Here is a 14,502-nt window from a genome sequence, read left to right as displayed (position 1 = left end):
CCTTAATTTGAGGTGAGCAATAGGAAAATACGAAGCTTCTCGTTAATGAAGGACAAGAAAAATGTAATAGAAAGTAAGTTCATCACATCGATTCACACTCCTAATCATTCAACAAGAAGGGAAAAACGTCATTTCAGACATTAGAATGCAAATAACGTTCGTGATACGAGTGATGAGTCATCGATGCTGCCGGCATGGTGACCGCCCCTCTCGATTTCGCAATTCGGGTTGCAAATAGAATTGAGGTGAGAAAAAAAGAAAATCAATAGATTTCAAAATTAGTAAACGTATGATTTGATATGAAATAACAATTTGAATTCTAAATATATTGAGTTTATTTTAAGCTAGGGCCTAAGCAATCCACTCTCTCGAAACAACTTTCAACACTTCAGCTCTCCGATCTGTTGCTTCCGGGGTTCTCAAGCGCTTGAGTTAACAAACAAATCTATAGAAATTGAACCGTTTAAGTGGGTATCGGTGGTTGATGATACAGAGGGAAATTTGAAGAACATCAAAAATTCGGATTCAATAGTGAAAACTGGTGGCATTGAAGTAGATTGTGATTTTCTACTGATTTATAGGCTATTTTTTGTTTGAAGAGACCTCCGGGAAACCTTTAATGAGAGAAAAGAAAAGAAAAAGATGCAACAAGAGAGAAAGAGTGTTGAGAAAATTGAAGAAAAAACAAAAAATTCGCGAAAAATGTTTTTATGAAAGAGCGCTCTATCGAGACACAAAAGTCTGAGTCTCTTTTCATAATGCGTTCTCTCTCGCTCTCTCATTTTTTATTTATTTTTTATTTATTTTCGATTTCCTTTTCGAAATTAAATTAGTTTTTCTTAAATTCTTTATTTTTTAGTAAATGTCGGATAAACGGGCAGATGGCCGCCTCGAAGGAACCAGTGACACATTTGGTGGATTGGTTATTAAAAAGAAAAAAGTAGAGGGAGATTCAAAACCAACCGAACCATCCGGGAAGTGAGTAACTAAATATATACTTTAATTTTCTTCAAATAAAAACAATTTAAATTGCAGAAGCTTGCTTGGGCTCGATAGATTGGCGTCTACAAAGCGGGAACACGCCAGAAAACGTCTTGAGGATGATGACGATCGAGGTGTCACGGAATCGGTTCGAAAAGGAATTGAAAAGTGATTCAAACATTAAATTAGCGAAGTAAATTGATGATTTCAGAGTTCATGAGAAGCATCGAGATCGTGACGACCGTGGAATGAAATACAAAAGTCGGGATGATGATCGCAGACGAGACCGTGACAGATCAGAACGAAGAGAGCCGAGTAGTAGAAGAGGTTGGAAAGATCGAAGTGGAGATCAGACTCCTCGCTTTAAAGTTCCCGATACACCATCCAGAATGAGCTGGGATCAAGATGATCGTGAAGGATCTTCCAGAAAACGAAATAGTTGGGATATGCCGACTCCGCGGGGTGAAAGAGACAGAAAACGATATATGGATTCGGAACGAAGCATTTCAAGTGCATGGAGAAGTGAAAGAAGGAATAGAGATGATGAGAAGAGACGGAGACATCGAAAACCAGAAGATTCGGTACGAAGTGTTAAAGAAGAAAAAGCAGAGCCCACATTTCATGATGACGAAGAGAGAGCTCAATGGGAAGAGGAACAGAAGAATTTGGACAGAGAATGGTATGATAATGAAGGAGCATTTGATGATGAGTATAATCCATTCAATAAGGTTTCTGACGAATTTGTGGAAAAACGAGAAAAGCAATGGCAGGAGAAAACTCAGAAGCCGAGACTTACAGTGAAGCAGCAGGCGATCAAAAGAGAGAATGAGTTATGGGAGAACAATCGACTGCATAGATCAGGAGTCGTCGCGATGGCTGATGAATTATCAAGTATTTTTGAAGATGAAACTGATGAGAATCGTGTCACAATTCTCGTTCAAAACATTGTTCCTCCATTCCTTGATGGTCGAATTGTTTTCACTAAACAAGCACAACCAATCATTCCGGTTGTTGATACAACATGTGATATGGCTGTTTCAGCAGCAAGAGGAAGTGTTGCAGTACGAAAACGGAGAGAAGTTGAAGATAGGAAGAAGGCTCAAGATAAGCATTGGGAGTTGGCAGGATCAAAACTCGGAAATTTGATGGGTGTTAAAGAGAAAAAAGATGAAACTGCTGATCCAGAAGACGATGATTCTGGAAATTACAAAGAATCTCATCAATTTGCATCTCACATGAAAGATAATGAAGCAGTTTCGGATTTTGCGATGGAAAAGTCTATCAAGCAGCAAAGAGAGTATTTGCCTGTATTTGCGTGTCGGCAGAAGATGATGAATGTGATTCGTGAGAATAATGTGGTTATCATCGTCGGAGAAACAGGATCAGGAAAAACAACTCAGTTGGCACAATACCTACTTGAAGATGGATTTGGTGATTCGGGACTCATCGGATGTACTCAGCCGAGACGTGTCGCTGCAATGAGTGTTGCTAGACGTGTAGCTGATGAAATGGGAGTGGATGTTAGTTTCATTTTTGAGATAATTATGTATTTCACCACTGTTTTAAGAAAACAATTTTATTTTAATTTTTACAGCTAGGACAAGACGTTGGTTACGCGATTCGATTCGAAGATTGTACATCAGAAAAAACAATAATCAAGTACATGACAGATGGTATTCTGCTTCGTGAATGTCTTGGTGATGGAAGTCTTGATCAATATTCAGCAATTATTATGGACGAAGCTCACGAACGTTCACTCAATACAGATGTACTCTTTGGTTTGCTCAGAGAAGTGATTGCAAAACGAGCTGATCTGAAGCTAATCGTTACTTCTGCTACTATGGATGCTGATAAGTTTGCAGACTTTTTCGGAGGAAACTGTCCCACTTTTACAATTCCTGGAAGAACATTCCCAGTCGAACTGTTTCATGCGAGAACTCCTGTTGAAGATTATGTGGATGCTGCTGTTAAACAAGCTGTTACAATTCATCTGGGTGGTATGGACGGAGATATTTTGATTTTCATGCCAGGACAAGAAGATATTGAGTGCACTTGTGAAATGATCAAAGAGAAGCTTGGTGAACTTGATGAAGCTCCTCCACTTGCTGTTCTACCAATCTATTCCCAGCTTCCAAGTGACTTACAAGCCAAGATTTTCCAAAGAGCACCCGGTGGAATGCGGAAAGCAATTGTGGCTACAAATATTGCAGAGACATCGCTCACTGTCGACGGAATTCTATTTGTAATTGATCCGGGTTTCTGTAAGATGAAGGTGTACAATCCAAGAATCGGTATGGATGCTCTATCGATCTTCCCAGTGTCACAAGCATCAGCGAATCAACGAACTGGTCGTGCCGGACGTACTGGACCAGGACAGTGTTATCGTTTGTATACTGAAAGACAATTTAAAGATGAGCTTTTGGTAAGTTTGAGGTGAATCTCACAAATCTGGAGTGAGCGACGAATGCTAAAAATTTCATGGGAAAAATATCGAAAACGACAAATTTTTAATTTTATTTTTTAAAAATATATATTAAAAAATATATATATATGCTCAGCCCTGTTTCAAATAAAAACAAATTTATTTTTCAGAAGAGTACTGTACCTGAAATTCAAAGAACCAATCTCGCCAATGTAGTGCTTCTTTTAAAGTCTCTCGGAGTGGATGATCTTTTGAAATTTCACTTCATGGATGCACCTCCACAGGACAATATGCTGAATTCAATGTATCAACTTTGGACTCTTGGAGCTCTCGATAACACTGGACAGCTCACGCCAATGGGACGAAAAATGGTTGAATTCCCACTAGATCCAACTCTGTCGAAAATGCTCATTATGTCGGCTGAAATGGGATGCAGTGATGAAGTTCTGACGATTGTTTCGATGTTGTCAGTGCCCGCAATTTTCTTCAGACCAAAAGGACGAGAAGAAGAAGCTGATGCCAAGAAAGAAAAGTTCCAAGTTCCCGAATCGGATCATCTCACTTTCTTAAACGTCTATATTCAATGGAGAACACACAAATATTCTGCAAAATGGTGTGCCGACAACTATTTACACGTAAAAGCTTTGAAAAAGGTTCGAGAAGTTCGTGCTCAATTGAAGGAAATTATGCAAGATCTCAAGCTTCCATTGATGTAGGTTTTTTTTATTTGAAAGTTTCTTAGAACTACAATTTTATAAAATTATTTCAGCTCAAACGGAAGTGAATGGGATATTGTGAGAAAATGCATTTGCTCTGCGTATTTCCACAATGCAGCTCGTCTTAAAGGAATTGGTGAATATGTCAATGTTCGTACCGGAATTCCATGCTTCCTTCATCCAACTTCAGCTCTTTTTGGAATGGGTTTCATGCCTGATTACGTGGTAAGCAGGGCTGAATCTGAAGAAAAAAAAATGCTGAATCGGTATTTCAAATATTTCGGCCAAATTGCACTCTATTTTAAATTTTGAATATGATTTTTGGAAAAAAAGTAACACTTAAAAATTTATGAATGTTTCAGTATATCCTCTTTTTCGAAAAAAAGAAGCGGAAAATAAATTATTCGCCAAAAACACATTCCTTTAAACTTTAAATTAATATTCTAAATTAAGGTGTACCACGAATTGATTATGACAGCCAAAGAATATATGCAATGTGTAACTGCTGTCGATGCAATCTGGCTTGCTGAACTTGGACCCATGTTCTATTCGATCAAAGAATCGAAACAATCACGCAAAGAACTGAAAATGGAGAGTGTCCGAACGGTTGAAACGATGGAAGCAGAGATGCGAGAGGCGCAGAAAGAAATGGAACGGCGGAAGGAAGAAAGTGACAAGGCGTTCAAACGACCAGAATCTTCCAGGCGTGTTGTTGAAGTCGGATCGAAATCGGCCAGATCGGAGAGAAGAAAGCTGTGGGGTCTTTGATCAATTACTCTCTTTCTCTGTCTTATTTTCTCGTGTAATCGGGTGTCACTGTTAATACTCCAGTTCGATTTTCTATATACTCTGTTGCAATTTTATTTTCAGAAGTTTATTCCATAAACCTTATATTTATTTTTACCTTTTTCAATTTTTCCCACTTTCGGTACATTTCCTTTTTTACTGTATGTTTTTCAACAACAAAAAAAACTCAGAACAAAATTTTCAGAATGATTCTCGGTGATATGCCATTGGAAATCATCCGAGAAATCCATAAAGGGTTAAAACCTACGGATCTTGTTAATTCAGCTTTAAGTAATATCGATGTGATGAGAGTTATCGTAGATATGATTCCAAAAATCCGTGCTATAAAGATTGGAATCACAAGTGAGAAATTGAATGGAAAATGTGATGGAGACGAATTTGAGCTTCATATTCCAAAAGTAAATCGAGAAGAAATTCAAGAACTTTTACATTTTCTAATGCCACAAATAGTTAACGGTATTTATTTTCTTATTCGTCTATTTTACTTTTATCTAACTGTTTGGATACAAATTGAAACATTAAAAAAAAATCATTCAATTCTCGAGTATAATTGCCAATTTGATTTTCAGAAATTCATTCCCTTCAATTGGAAAATGAATTAGTCGGCGACGAGATTTCTGATGAACAGCTAGCTCAACTGCTCCAATTGACAAAAAATGCTCCACTAAAGCAACTGGCACTATCTGAAATTGATTTGGAACGAATAAATACATGGACTCTCGCTTTACTTGCTGGTTATGATAAGCTTGAGAAAGTTGAGATTGAAGGATGCAATTTGGGAGGTGACACTGAAGCAAAGTTGCTCAGATGCTTTCAGGCATCTTTCCAGACTCTTACTCAAATTGATTTGAAAGGGACTTCACAGGTGAATATGATACATTTAAAGGAATCTCAATAACAATTGAATTTTCAGATCACAGATCACTTCTCCCAACGCGTTTCCCGTTCATGCCCGAATCTTGCGTACTTCAGGATCTCCGACTGCCCACGAGTTACCACTCTATCGGCTCTTCCATTCATCGAATCGACCGCATTTCGTCTATCCGACAAACTTGATGTGCACATGGACAATACTGAATTCGATGCGAATCAACTTCAAAACTTTATGAGATCTCCACTTTTTGGATCACAATCTGCTGAATGGAGTCTCAAGCCAGTTGTTGTTCCTCTTGGTTACGATAAGCCGGCTGTTCTTGCTCTCCACTCGAGCAGGAAATGTGTATTAATTTTTGTTTGAGATTTTATGTTCTCTTGGTCTTTTGAACAAGAAAAAGAGTTCCATAGCTTAAAAAAGCATTGTAGTATTTGTACATTACCCGTTCAGTTTACTTAAATTCGAAAACTTGTAATTTTAGCTCCGAAAATACGGTGTCCGGTCTCGAATCGACTGGTTTTCTCATGCGCGCCTTTAAGGGGTACTATAGTATCTTTAAAATGTATTAATAACATGTGAGAACTTTTTGAAATATATCAAAGTTTGAATAAAATGCAAATTCTGCTATAAAAAAGAGTTGTGAACTACAGTAACCTCCTTAAAAGCGCACGCTTTTCTGAATTTAATTCGTTTCGAGACCTGGTAAATATTTTGTGGAGCTAAAATCGCACGTTTTCGATTCTGTGTAATACTATGTATTTAAAATTGTAAATTCCTGGTGTACCTTCAATTGTATTATTCTAAAACTATGTGTCTATTCTTAATATGTAAAAACTAGTAATAATGAACACATTTTTTAGATTCATTCCGTCTTTTCAAACCTTTGCCGTCTAATTCTCTTTTCCTATTACACCACACGATGCCAGCTCCGATAATAACGTGGACACAACACAATCGATTTTCTGGTCATTTCTTCTCTCTTCGCTGCCTCTAAAATGTTATGGCAAAAATTCATTCTCACTGCAGGATCTGATTCTCAAAATCGAGTATTTTATGAACAACTATCTAGGATTCCAACTCAAAATTATTCTGAATCTATAGAAGTTGTAACGGATGAATCCCCGGGAATTCGAATTGGTTCAGGTGGAGCTACGTTTAATATTATTCGAAAGTTATTAGAAACTGAGACATATGAAAAATTGGAAAAATCTAAGGTATGCAGTTATATATTTTTTAGGAATTCGCATAAATTTAAGGTTCTACTATTACATTCGGGTGGTCTTTCTCAACGAATGCCTCATCTCTCAGCATATGGAAAAGCTTTTGGAACACTGCCAAATTGCAAAAGTATTTTAGAAACTAAATTAGAAATTTATAAGTATGTAATATCTACTATTATTTAAAATCTTTATCTGTATCTAGAAATGATCTTCTTGAAAAGTTACCTTCAACTGGCGGAATAATGATTACGGCTTCTGACGTTATTGAAAATATGGAAAATGCGGAGAAAGTGAAATCTAACGTTGATATTATCGTATTTGCACATAAATCTTCTTTAGAAGTGAGTAGAAATCTTCAAGTTCGAATATTATACAAACGCAGAAAATTCGCATCTTGAAACCACAGTGCAATCGCGCTCTAACGCTAAACGCTGGGCAGGATCCTTCCCAAAATTCAAACGTTTTTTATTATCACTCATTTTGATGAAAAAAATATAAATTAAATTAAAGCATTGGTATTCTAAATATTTAGCAGACCCAAGATGGGTATGCTAAATATTTAGCAGACCCAAGATGGGTATAAATATTTTTTTTTCCATTATTTTTGCCAATTTCAATTATTTTGATGAAAAAATATAATTTAAATTAAAACATTATTTTGGAATTAAAAAATCGATTTAATAAGTCTGCCGCCTACCTAACGAGATCCAAGTAATGGGGGTGGATGGCGTTGGAGCGCGATTGCACTTTGACTTCAAAATGCGACCTTTTCTGCGTCCCCATAACATATCTAACAGGTTGGAACACAGCATGGAGTTTTTGTAATGGATAAGAAAACCAGAAAATTAAAGAGAGTTCTTCAAAAACCGACAATTGAGGAAATGAGAAAAGATGGTGCTATTATGGAAGATGAAATGGTTTTAACTGATAGGTTAAATACTCAAATAATCAATCGATAATTATTAAATGTTTTAGTTGTTATTTTATGACGTGGAAGTTCTGTAAGAAATTTATGGAAAATCCTCTTTTACGATCACCAATAACAGAAGAACTTTGCTGTTATGGAGATTTTATGAGACCAATGGGATTTGATCCGAAATTGGATTATATTGAAGCATCCGGATCTGAACAGCTGAAATCTTACCGAAAAGCACTTGCCGACATTTTTAGTACAGCTAATGTTGAAGTGAGTTGTGGTAGAACCTTGTAATTTCGTGATTTATGGCGCAAAAGTACGGTATACGGTCTCGACACGCTTTGTTTTTGCAAAACACAAATAGGTGAGCGCCTTTAAAGAGTACTGTAGTTTCAAATTTTTATTTTTTTTATTCATTGTTTTTGATTAAAAAAAGTTTATTTACTTTAAAAAATGAAGTAAAACAATTGAATACATATTTATAAATTTTAACAAATTGTGAGAAAAAAAACTGAAAAATCAATGAAGTTCCCACAGCAACGAAAGTTTCAAATTACAGTATTCTTTGAAGGCGCACGCTTTTTTGTATTTTATAAAATTGTCGTGTCGAGACCCGGTAGCGTATTTTTGAGGCACAAATCTCGAAATTTCGCATTTGTGTAATAAGTTTTTATAACAGATATCTGTGCTGGGAGAGAATTCATTTTTCCATTTTGGCACTTATCAGGAATACATTGAGCATCTTCTTCCGAACTCGATCTATCGAAATTCTTTTCCCGGTGCTTTCAAATCAAATATCGTGTTTTCGAATGGAATTTCTAAATTACCAGAGCAAAGCTTCGTAGAATTTTCTACGGGTTCTCTTGAAGTTGGCAAGAACTCAATTGTTAGTGGAATCGACGCTGGAAACTCTGAAATAATCATTCCAAGCAACACAGTAGTGTTTACATTGGCTTTAAAAACGGTGAAAATCAGTTATTTATATACAAAAAATTATGCATGGCTTACAGAAAACGTTCGTAACCATTATAATCAAGATTGACGAAGATATTAAAAAAGTGTGTGACAGAGTGAAATGGAATGGGCATGATACAGAAATTAGTGATAAGTCGATATGGGATGCCCCGTTGTTTGGAACTTTTGAAACTCGGGAGAAGTCATTGAAAACGGCACTTTTTGAATGGGAGAATGGAATAAAGCGTAAGGTGAGGGGAAAATTGAGATATTATTAATTGAAACCCATGGAACAACGAGATTGCAGAATGAAGAACGAGTATCAATCTCCGAGGCAGTTATGATGCATGATTTTGAAGCAGATTTGGAGCGAAGAAGATGGCTTACTCATCTATAAATTATTGATATTAATTAATATTATAAATATACGATTACCAGTCTCTGAATTCATATTCTTCTTCCTAGCGAACATCTTTTGTCTCAAGCTTGTCTTCCGTGGCTTATCGGCTTTCGTTGTTGAACTTTCCGAGGATCCGTTTTCGTCATTCTCAACTCTGCAAAAATGTTTTCATCGACTTTTCAAAAAAAAAAAAAAAAGATTCCAAAAACTAACGTCTTGACTTGAATTGGAGTTCTCTCGATATCCTGGCTGGGTGAACGAGGGTCAGAGCACGTCGGTGTCTTTGTCGACTTTTGTGGAGTTGATGAAGACGTTTGCTTTGCATTGAACGAGGAAGAGAACGACTGTCCCATTTTTACCGGTGGAGAGTTTTAAAGCCTGGAAAAACATGTGTTAACAGTGGGAAAAGCGTTTTTCTGCGCCGATAGTGAAAAAAAAATGTAAAAAGCATGACAAAGATGAATTTTGCTCTTTTAAGAAATAATTTCTGTCAGCAAAAGGTAAAAAGAACAATTGAAAACAAAAAAAACCAATTTCAAAATTTTCACCTTCCGCGCTAGGCCGCAAACACCGTTCTACGTCGAACACACCGAAAACGACGACGAAATTTTCCTTCTAGAGAATTTCAAGCCAGCAGCAGTAATTGCAAGGAAATGACCTTTTTCATGCGAAAAAACTGACAAAAACAATTAAACACATATATTTTTAGCAAGTCGTAAGAAAAACTATGAAAAGTCGATGAAACTTCCACAGCAACGAATGTTTGAAACTACTGTACTCATTAAAGGCGCACACCCGTTTGTATTTAGCAAAATTTCGCCCAAAAATTGCCGTGTTGAGACCGGGTACTGTATTTTTTGCTAAATTTCGCGTCTGCTTAAAATTTCTTTTGAAAAATTAATAAAACGATTGAAAAAATTGCAAATCGGCGAAACAGGGAGAATTCACAGTAGACCTTAAAGGTGCATAGTCACTTTGAAAATTGTTCGTTCGTGGCGAGGAAATATCATGCTTCGTAATAACTAACTATTTTTTAAAGTTTAGTATTATATAATGTAAAACTTTTTTGAAAACTCAGATTTCATTTGGAAATGTAAATATTTATTCAACTTCTAATAGATCTATTGAACACCTGGAGCAAATTCATTAACTTTCTTCTGGATCTCTTCATTTGCCGACTTGGTCTTGAACCACAATGCCATTGCCTTGTGCACAGTACAAAATTGATCCGCATTCTCCACGATTCCACATCTTTCAGCTCTCAAACACGACAATGTCTCCTTCGTATTTACTTATTTTCCTTTCTGAACTTGGATCATTGCAGTGAAGAGCGTCAGCATTGTTCCGGCTCGACCGGTACCATTCATGCTCATAAGCAGCATATTCTGAAATTAAATGATTGACTGAATAGATCAACTAAAAATATTACCTCATTAACCTTCATCACTTTCTCAATAGTTGCCACTAAACCTCCAACATTATCCAATCCTTTCTTCTGCTTCCAATTTTGCAAATGATATACTGTAGTGAACAATGAATTTGAGCATCCATCCGGCAGAATTTCCAAGCTATATTCAGTAACTCCAACGGCTGATTCTACCTTCTTATTTATGAACATTTTGCCATGATTTGAATAAGTTCCTACCAGAAGTGGGAATATTTGTTGAAGAGTGACTTCAAGTGGCATTACAGCAACAATAACAGATATTATATTCTCCTGAAATACCATCCTCCAAAAATCCTCAACATTTTGAGTATTTGATAGATCCGGCACTTGAGTCAATATAACAGTCCTATTGAAATCCGGAACGACGATTTTTGCAGCACAAATAAAATTGTCTGGTCCATTGGTCAATTTGATAAGCTTGTGATCTTCAACTGGACAGTCGGGAGCTCGAACTTTCTGCATGTTGTTCTTGAAACAAGGACACGATTCAATATTCGGCTTCGATGTTGGCGCGTCTTTGAATGCTCCGTTGATATTTGAATTGTCTGAAAAAAATTATATGTTTACCCGGAAATTAAAAAAAAAATTGTGCACTGACAAGAAAAACAAAAATAAACTAATAGATTCTACAACAACCAAGAAATATCTCGAAAAACCGTACTGAAGAATCCATTGGCGACCATCTTCTTGGCTGTTCCATCGCACGACCATTGCTCCTTTGATCCATTCTTCTTTTCATCCTTCTTACTCAAAACATCACTTCCTTGTTCTCGACATCCTTTTCCTGTCTTCTTTCCTTTATCTTTTCTTGCTTCACTACTATTTCCTGACTTCTTTATAGCTGATGTTGGTTTGCTTGGCTGCTTCCGTTCACTTCGTTCATACGCAAATTTTCCGAAGGCTTCTTCTTCTTATTTAGATTCGATCTCATCGACTTGATCATCTGAAAACAAAAAGTATGTGACTAGGTTTAAAACTACAAGTACTTGGGCGCTGCCAAAATTTCATGCTCAGCTCTAAGTTTTGTAAGTATGTCAGTTAAAATTGTCAAATATCCCACTGACGGTTTTCTGATAAGTTGTATATTTTTGGGTAAAACGAACGGTTCCGAAACGTCCAAAAAAGTGTTTTTTTCCAAACTTTCTTTCCACATGCCTACGTGCATGCCTACTTGCCTACATGCCTATGTGCCTTCTTATGCCTACATTTTGACGCCGGTATTGCCAACTTCTCACAACGTTTAAAGATTTTTTGAACCTGAATAGAAATAACCTTACCTTGAAATTTAATAATTGTGAAATAAATGTGATTCGAAAAGAATCACTCACTTTTTTTTGGATACTTTTTTTAGATTGTAAATCGAAAAATTAGATTAGATTTTAAAAAAACTTAAAAGTTTTCACGATATATTCAATAATTTTTTTAAAAATATTCCCTTAAAAATTAAAATTTTTAAATACATAAAAAAGGTTGAAACGTGGTGTACTACAGATTTCCTCAATATTTTAAATATTATTTTGTTACTTTTTAACGTGGATGCCCGAAGAAAAATTCATTACGAGCTTGTCTCTACTCGAAGAACACTCCTCGATTGCAAATTGTAATAACCGTAAGTATTTCCACAGATTTTCATATTTAAAAGAGTAACTTTCAGCTAAAAATGACTCATTTGAACTTCGAGACTCGCATGCCTCTTGGAACAGCCGTCATCGATCAATTCCTGGGACTTCGCCCGCATCCCACAAAGATCCAGGCGACCTATGTGTGGATCGATGGAACTGGGGAGAATCTGCGCTCAAAGACACGAACATTCGATAAACTTCCGAAGAGAATCGAGGATTATCCAATCTGGAATTATGATGGAAGCTCGACGGGACAGGCAAAGGGACGTGACTCGGATCGTTACTTGCGTCCAGTCGCCGCTTACCCGGATCCATTTTTGGGCGGTGGGAATAAGTTGGTGATGTGTGACACGTTGGATCATCAAATGCAGCCAACAGGTAAGAGAATAGGAAAATAAGGCATTTAGATGCCTGCCTGCGCGCCTTCAAGTTGCCTACTTTATTGTGCTTACGTGCAATGCGTGCTAGTCTTTCCACGTTTCCGAAGCGAATGAGATGAGTCTCACAGCGAGAAGATGGTCTGCTTCTCCATAAAAGCGCGAATTCACAATTATATTCTAGTGATGAAACATCAAAAAACATCGATTTCAGCAACCAGCCATCGTCAAGCCTGCGCCGAGATCATGCATGAGATCCGTGACACCCGCCCGTGGTTCGGAATGGAGCAGGAATATCTGATCGTCGACAGAGATGAGCACCCACTCGGATGGCCGAAACACGGATTCCCGGATCCACAGGGAAAGTACTACTGTAGCGTAGGAGCTGATCGTGCGTTCGGGAGAGAAGTCGTCGAGACACATTACCGGGCTTGTCTTCACGCCGGACTCAACATTTTTGGAACAAATGCCGAAGTGACTCCAGGACAATGGGAATTCCAAATTGGAACCTGCGAAGGAATCGATATGGGAGATCAGTTGTGGATGTCGAGATACATTCTGCACAGGTACATAAATCAACCCCGATAGTTGTAAAATAAAAATGATTTCAGAGTTGCTGAACAATTCGGTGTCTGCGTATCCCTTGATCCCAAACCAAAGGTCACCATGGGAGACTGGAACGGAGCCGGATGCCACACCAACTTCTCGACTGCCGAAATGCGTGCTCCAGGTGGAATTGCTGCGATTGAAGCCGCCATGACAGGACTCAAGCGGACACATTTGGAGGCGATGAAGGTGTACGATCCACATGGTGGAGAAGACAATCTTCGTCGTTTGACAGGACGTCATGAGACAAGTTCGGCTGACAAATTCTCATGGGGAGTCGCCAATCGTGGATGCTCAATCCGTATTCCGAGACAGGTGGCTGCGGAGAGAAAAGGATATCTGGAGGATCGTCGTCCGTCATCAAACTGCGATCCTTATCAAGTGACTGCGATGATTGCACAGAGCATTCTCTTCTAGAATCATGTCGGTTAAGATATCCAGAACAAAGAAATACACCTATTTGAATTGAACGGAATAAAATATTCATGAGAATGTTTGTTGTTTTTTTTTTGTTGAAGCTTTCAACTTGAAAGTGTTGAGATTGAGAAAGTTCCAGAGAAAACGGTAAATCCCTTCATATTGGCTAGGTCTGCACATTTGTTTCCCATCGATGCACCATAAAGGTGTTGTGTTAAAGAAGGAGTATCGTCAATGGGGAACTTGTTTTAAAATATAGTATTTGTAAAGTGTGTTTTATTAAAAAAGCAATGCATATGTAATACAAATTCGATTACTCCTCGTGGCCTAGAATTGTCTAGGTAAATTTTTAAAGCTTTTTCAACGATTTTCCGGACTTAAAATGCTGACTGTTAACGGATTTTCCCGTTTTTATTTTGCAATAATTGGACGTTTGAATACGAGTACTACATTTTAAAACAATTTCCCCATTGACTATACTCCTTCTTTAAGGCAGTGACCGATGTATTGAATATGAGAAACAGCTCACAAGAACTGGTTCAAATACAGAATAAGTGGGACGGAGACATAGAAAGAATATTACAATTGGAGGCAAAGAGGAATGCACTTAGATTTCAAGGCAATCATTTTGATATTTTAAGTGATATGAGTCACGAGAAAGGAATGGTACATCTGCAATTCGGTGCCAATTTTAAACCAACTTTGGCCACTTTTCAGCTGTCATTTACAGAAGTGGGCAAAGT

The 14,502-nt window shown here is 37.3% G+C and overlaps 5 protein-coding genes, 2 non-coding genes and 1 pseudogene across 9 annotated transcripts; 5 read left to right on the top strand and 3 right to left on the bottom strand.

Annotated features, from left to right (window-relative positions):
- Nucleotides 1-33: 33 nt before the first annotated feature.
- Nucleotides 34-183, bottom strand: K03H1.19. Its single transcript, NR_131449.1, has one exon. It is a non-coding gene; the product is annotated as an Unclassified non-coding RNA K03H1.19 (non-coding RNA).
- K03H1.18 lies at nt 34-183 on the top strand. Its single transcript, NR_131450.1, has one exon. It is a non-coding gene; the product is annotated as an Unclassified non-coding RNA K03H1.18 (non-coding RNA).
- A 676-nt stretch (nt 184-859) lies between these two features.
- On the top strand, nt 860-5,015 carry mog-1 (putative pre-mRNA-splicing factor ATP-dependent RNA helicase mog-1). The gene is made up of 7 exons (NM_066811.10): nt 860-978; nt 1,036-1,149; nt 1,193-2,501; nt 2,576-3,403; nt 3,574-4,115; nt 4,173-4,344; nt 4,573-5,015. Exons 1-7 carry the CDS (start codon nt 863-865, stop codon nt 4,885-4,887), a joined length of 3,396 nt encoding a protein of 1,131 aa, NP_499212.1. The 5' UTR covers nt 860-862; the 3' UTR covers nt 4,888-5,015.
- Nucleotides 5,016-5,110: 95 nt separating this feature from the next.
- On the top strand, nt 5,111-6,658 carry K03H1.11 (F-box domain-containing protein). The gene is made up of 3 exons (NM_066810.3): nt 5,111-5,382; nt 5,496-5,791; nt 5,840-6,658. The coding sequence occupies exons 1-3, from the start codon at nt 5,112-5,114 to the stop codon at nt 6,161-6,163; spliced, it is 891 nt and encodes a 296-aa protein (NP_499211.1). The 5' UTR covers nt 5,111; the 3' UTR covers nt 6,164-6,658.
- Nucleotides 6,659-6,730: 72 nt separating this feature from the next.
- K03H1.13 (GDP-fucose pyrophosphorylase domain-containing protein) lies at nt 6,731-9,330 on the top strand (the record flags this gene model as incomplete). 2 transcript variants are annotated; one of them, NM_001268122.4, is made up of 8 exons in its annotated part: nt 6,731-7,014; nt 7,057-7,178; nt 7,223-7,361; nt 7,818-7,951; nt 7,996-8,206; nt 8,616-8,900; nt 8,947-9,141; nt 9,198-9,330. In NM_001268122.4, the coding sequence occupies 8 exons, from the start codon at nt 6,796-6,798 to the stop codon at nt 9,285-9,287; spliced, it is 1,395 nt and encodes a 464-aa protein (NP_001255051.1). The 2 variants fall into 2 exon arrangements, with proteins under 2 accessions (NP_001255051.1, NP_001255052.1); NM_001268123.3 differs by lacking the exon at nt 9,198-9,330 and having other exon boundaries at nt 6,796-7,014; nt 8,947-9,168.
- Nucleotides 8,903-9,670, bottom strand: K03H1.7 (Ovule protein). The gene is made up of 3 exons (NM_066809.4): nt 9,504-9,670; nt 9,326-9,444; nt 8,903-9,281 (listed from the first exon to the last, which is right to left on the bottom strand). Exons 1-3 carry the CDS (start codon nt 9,641-9,643, stop codon nt 9,274-9,276), a joined length of 267 nt encoding a protein of 88 aa, NP_499210.1. The 5' UTR covers nt 9,644-9,670; the 3' UTR covers nt 8,903-9,273.
- Nucleotides 9,671-10,411: 741 nt separating this feature from the next.
- K03H1.8 lies at nt 10,412-11,680 on the bottom strand (annotated as a pseudogene). Its single transcript has 3 exons — nt 11,399-11,680; nt 10,720-11,282; nt 10,412-10,675 (listed from the first exon to the last, which is right to left on the bottom strand). Coding segments are annotated over exons 1-3 (1,109 nt in total).
- Nucleotides 11,681-12,251: 571 nt separating this feature from the next.
- gln-2 (putative glutamine synthetase) lies at nt 12,252-13,832 on the top strand. Its single transcript, NM_066807.4, has 4 exons — nt 12,252-12,346; nt 12,392-12,737; nt 12,951-13,302; nt 13,348-13,832. The coding sequence occupies exons 2-4, from the start codon at nt 12,398-12,400 to the stop codon at nt 13,757-13,759; spliced, it is 1,104 nt and encodes a 367-aa protein (NP_499208.1). The 5' UTR covers nt 12,252-12,346; nt 12,392-12,397; the 3' UTR covers nt 13,760-13,832.
- The last annotated feature ends 670 nt before the right edge of the window (nt 13,833-14,502 follow it).

This window comes from Caenorhabditis elegans, chromosome III (genome assembly GCF_000002985.6).
Source record: "Caenorhabditis elegans chromosome III".
Taxonomy (NCBI): Eukaryota; Metazoa; Nematoda; class Chromadorea; order Rhabditida; family Rhabditidae; genus Caenorhabditis; species Caenorhabditis elegans.
Note: the sequence above shows the minus strand (reverse complement) of the source record. Positions and strands in the feature narration are given on the sequence as shown.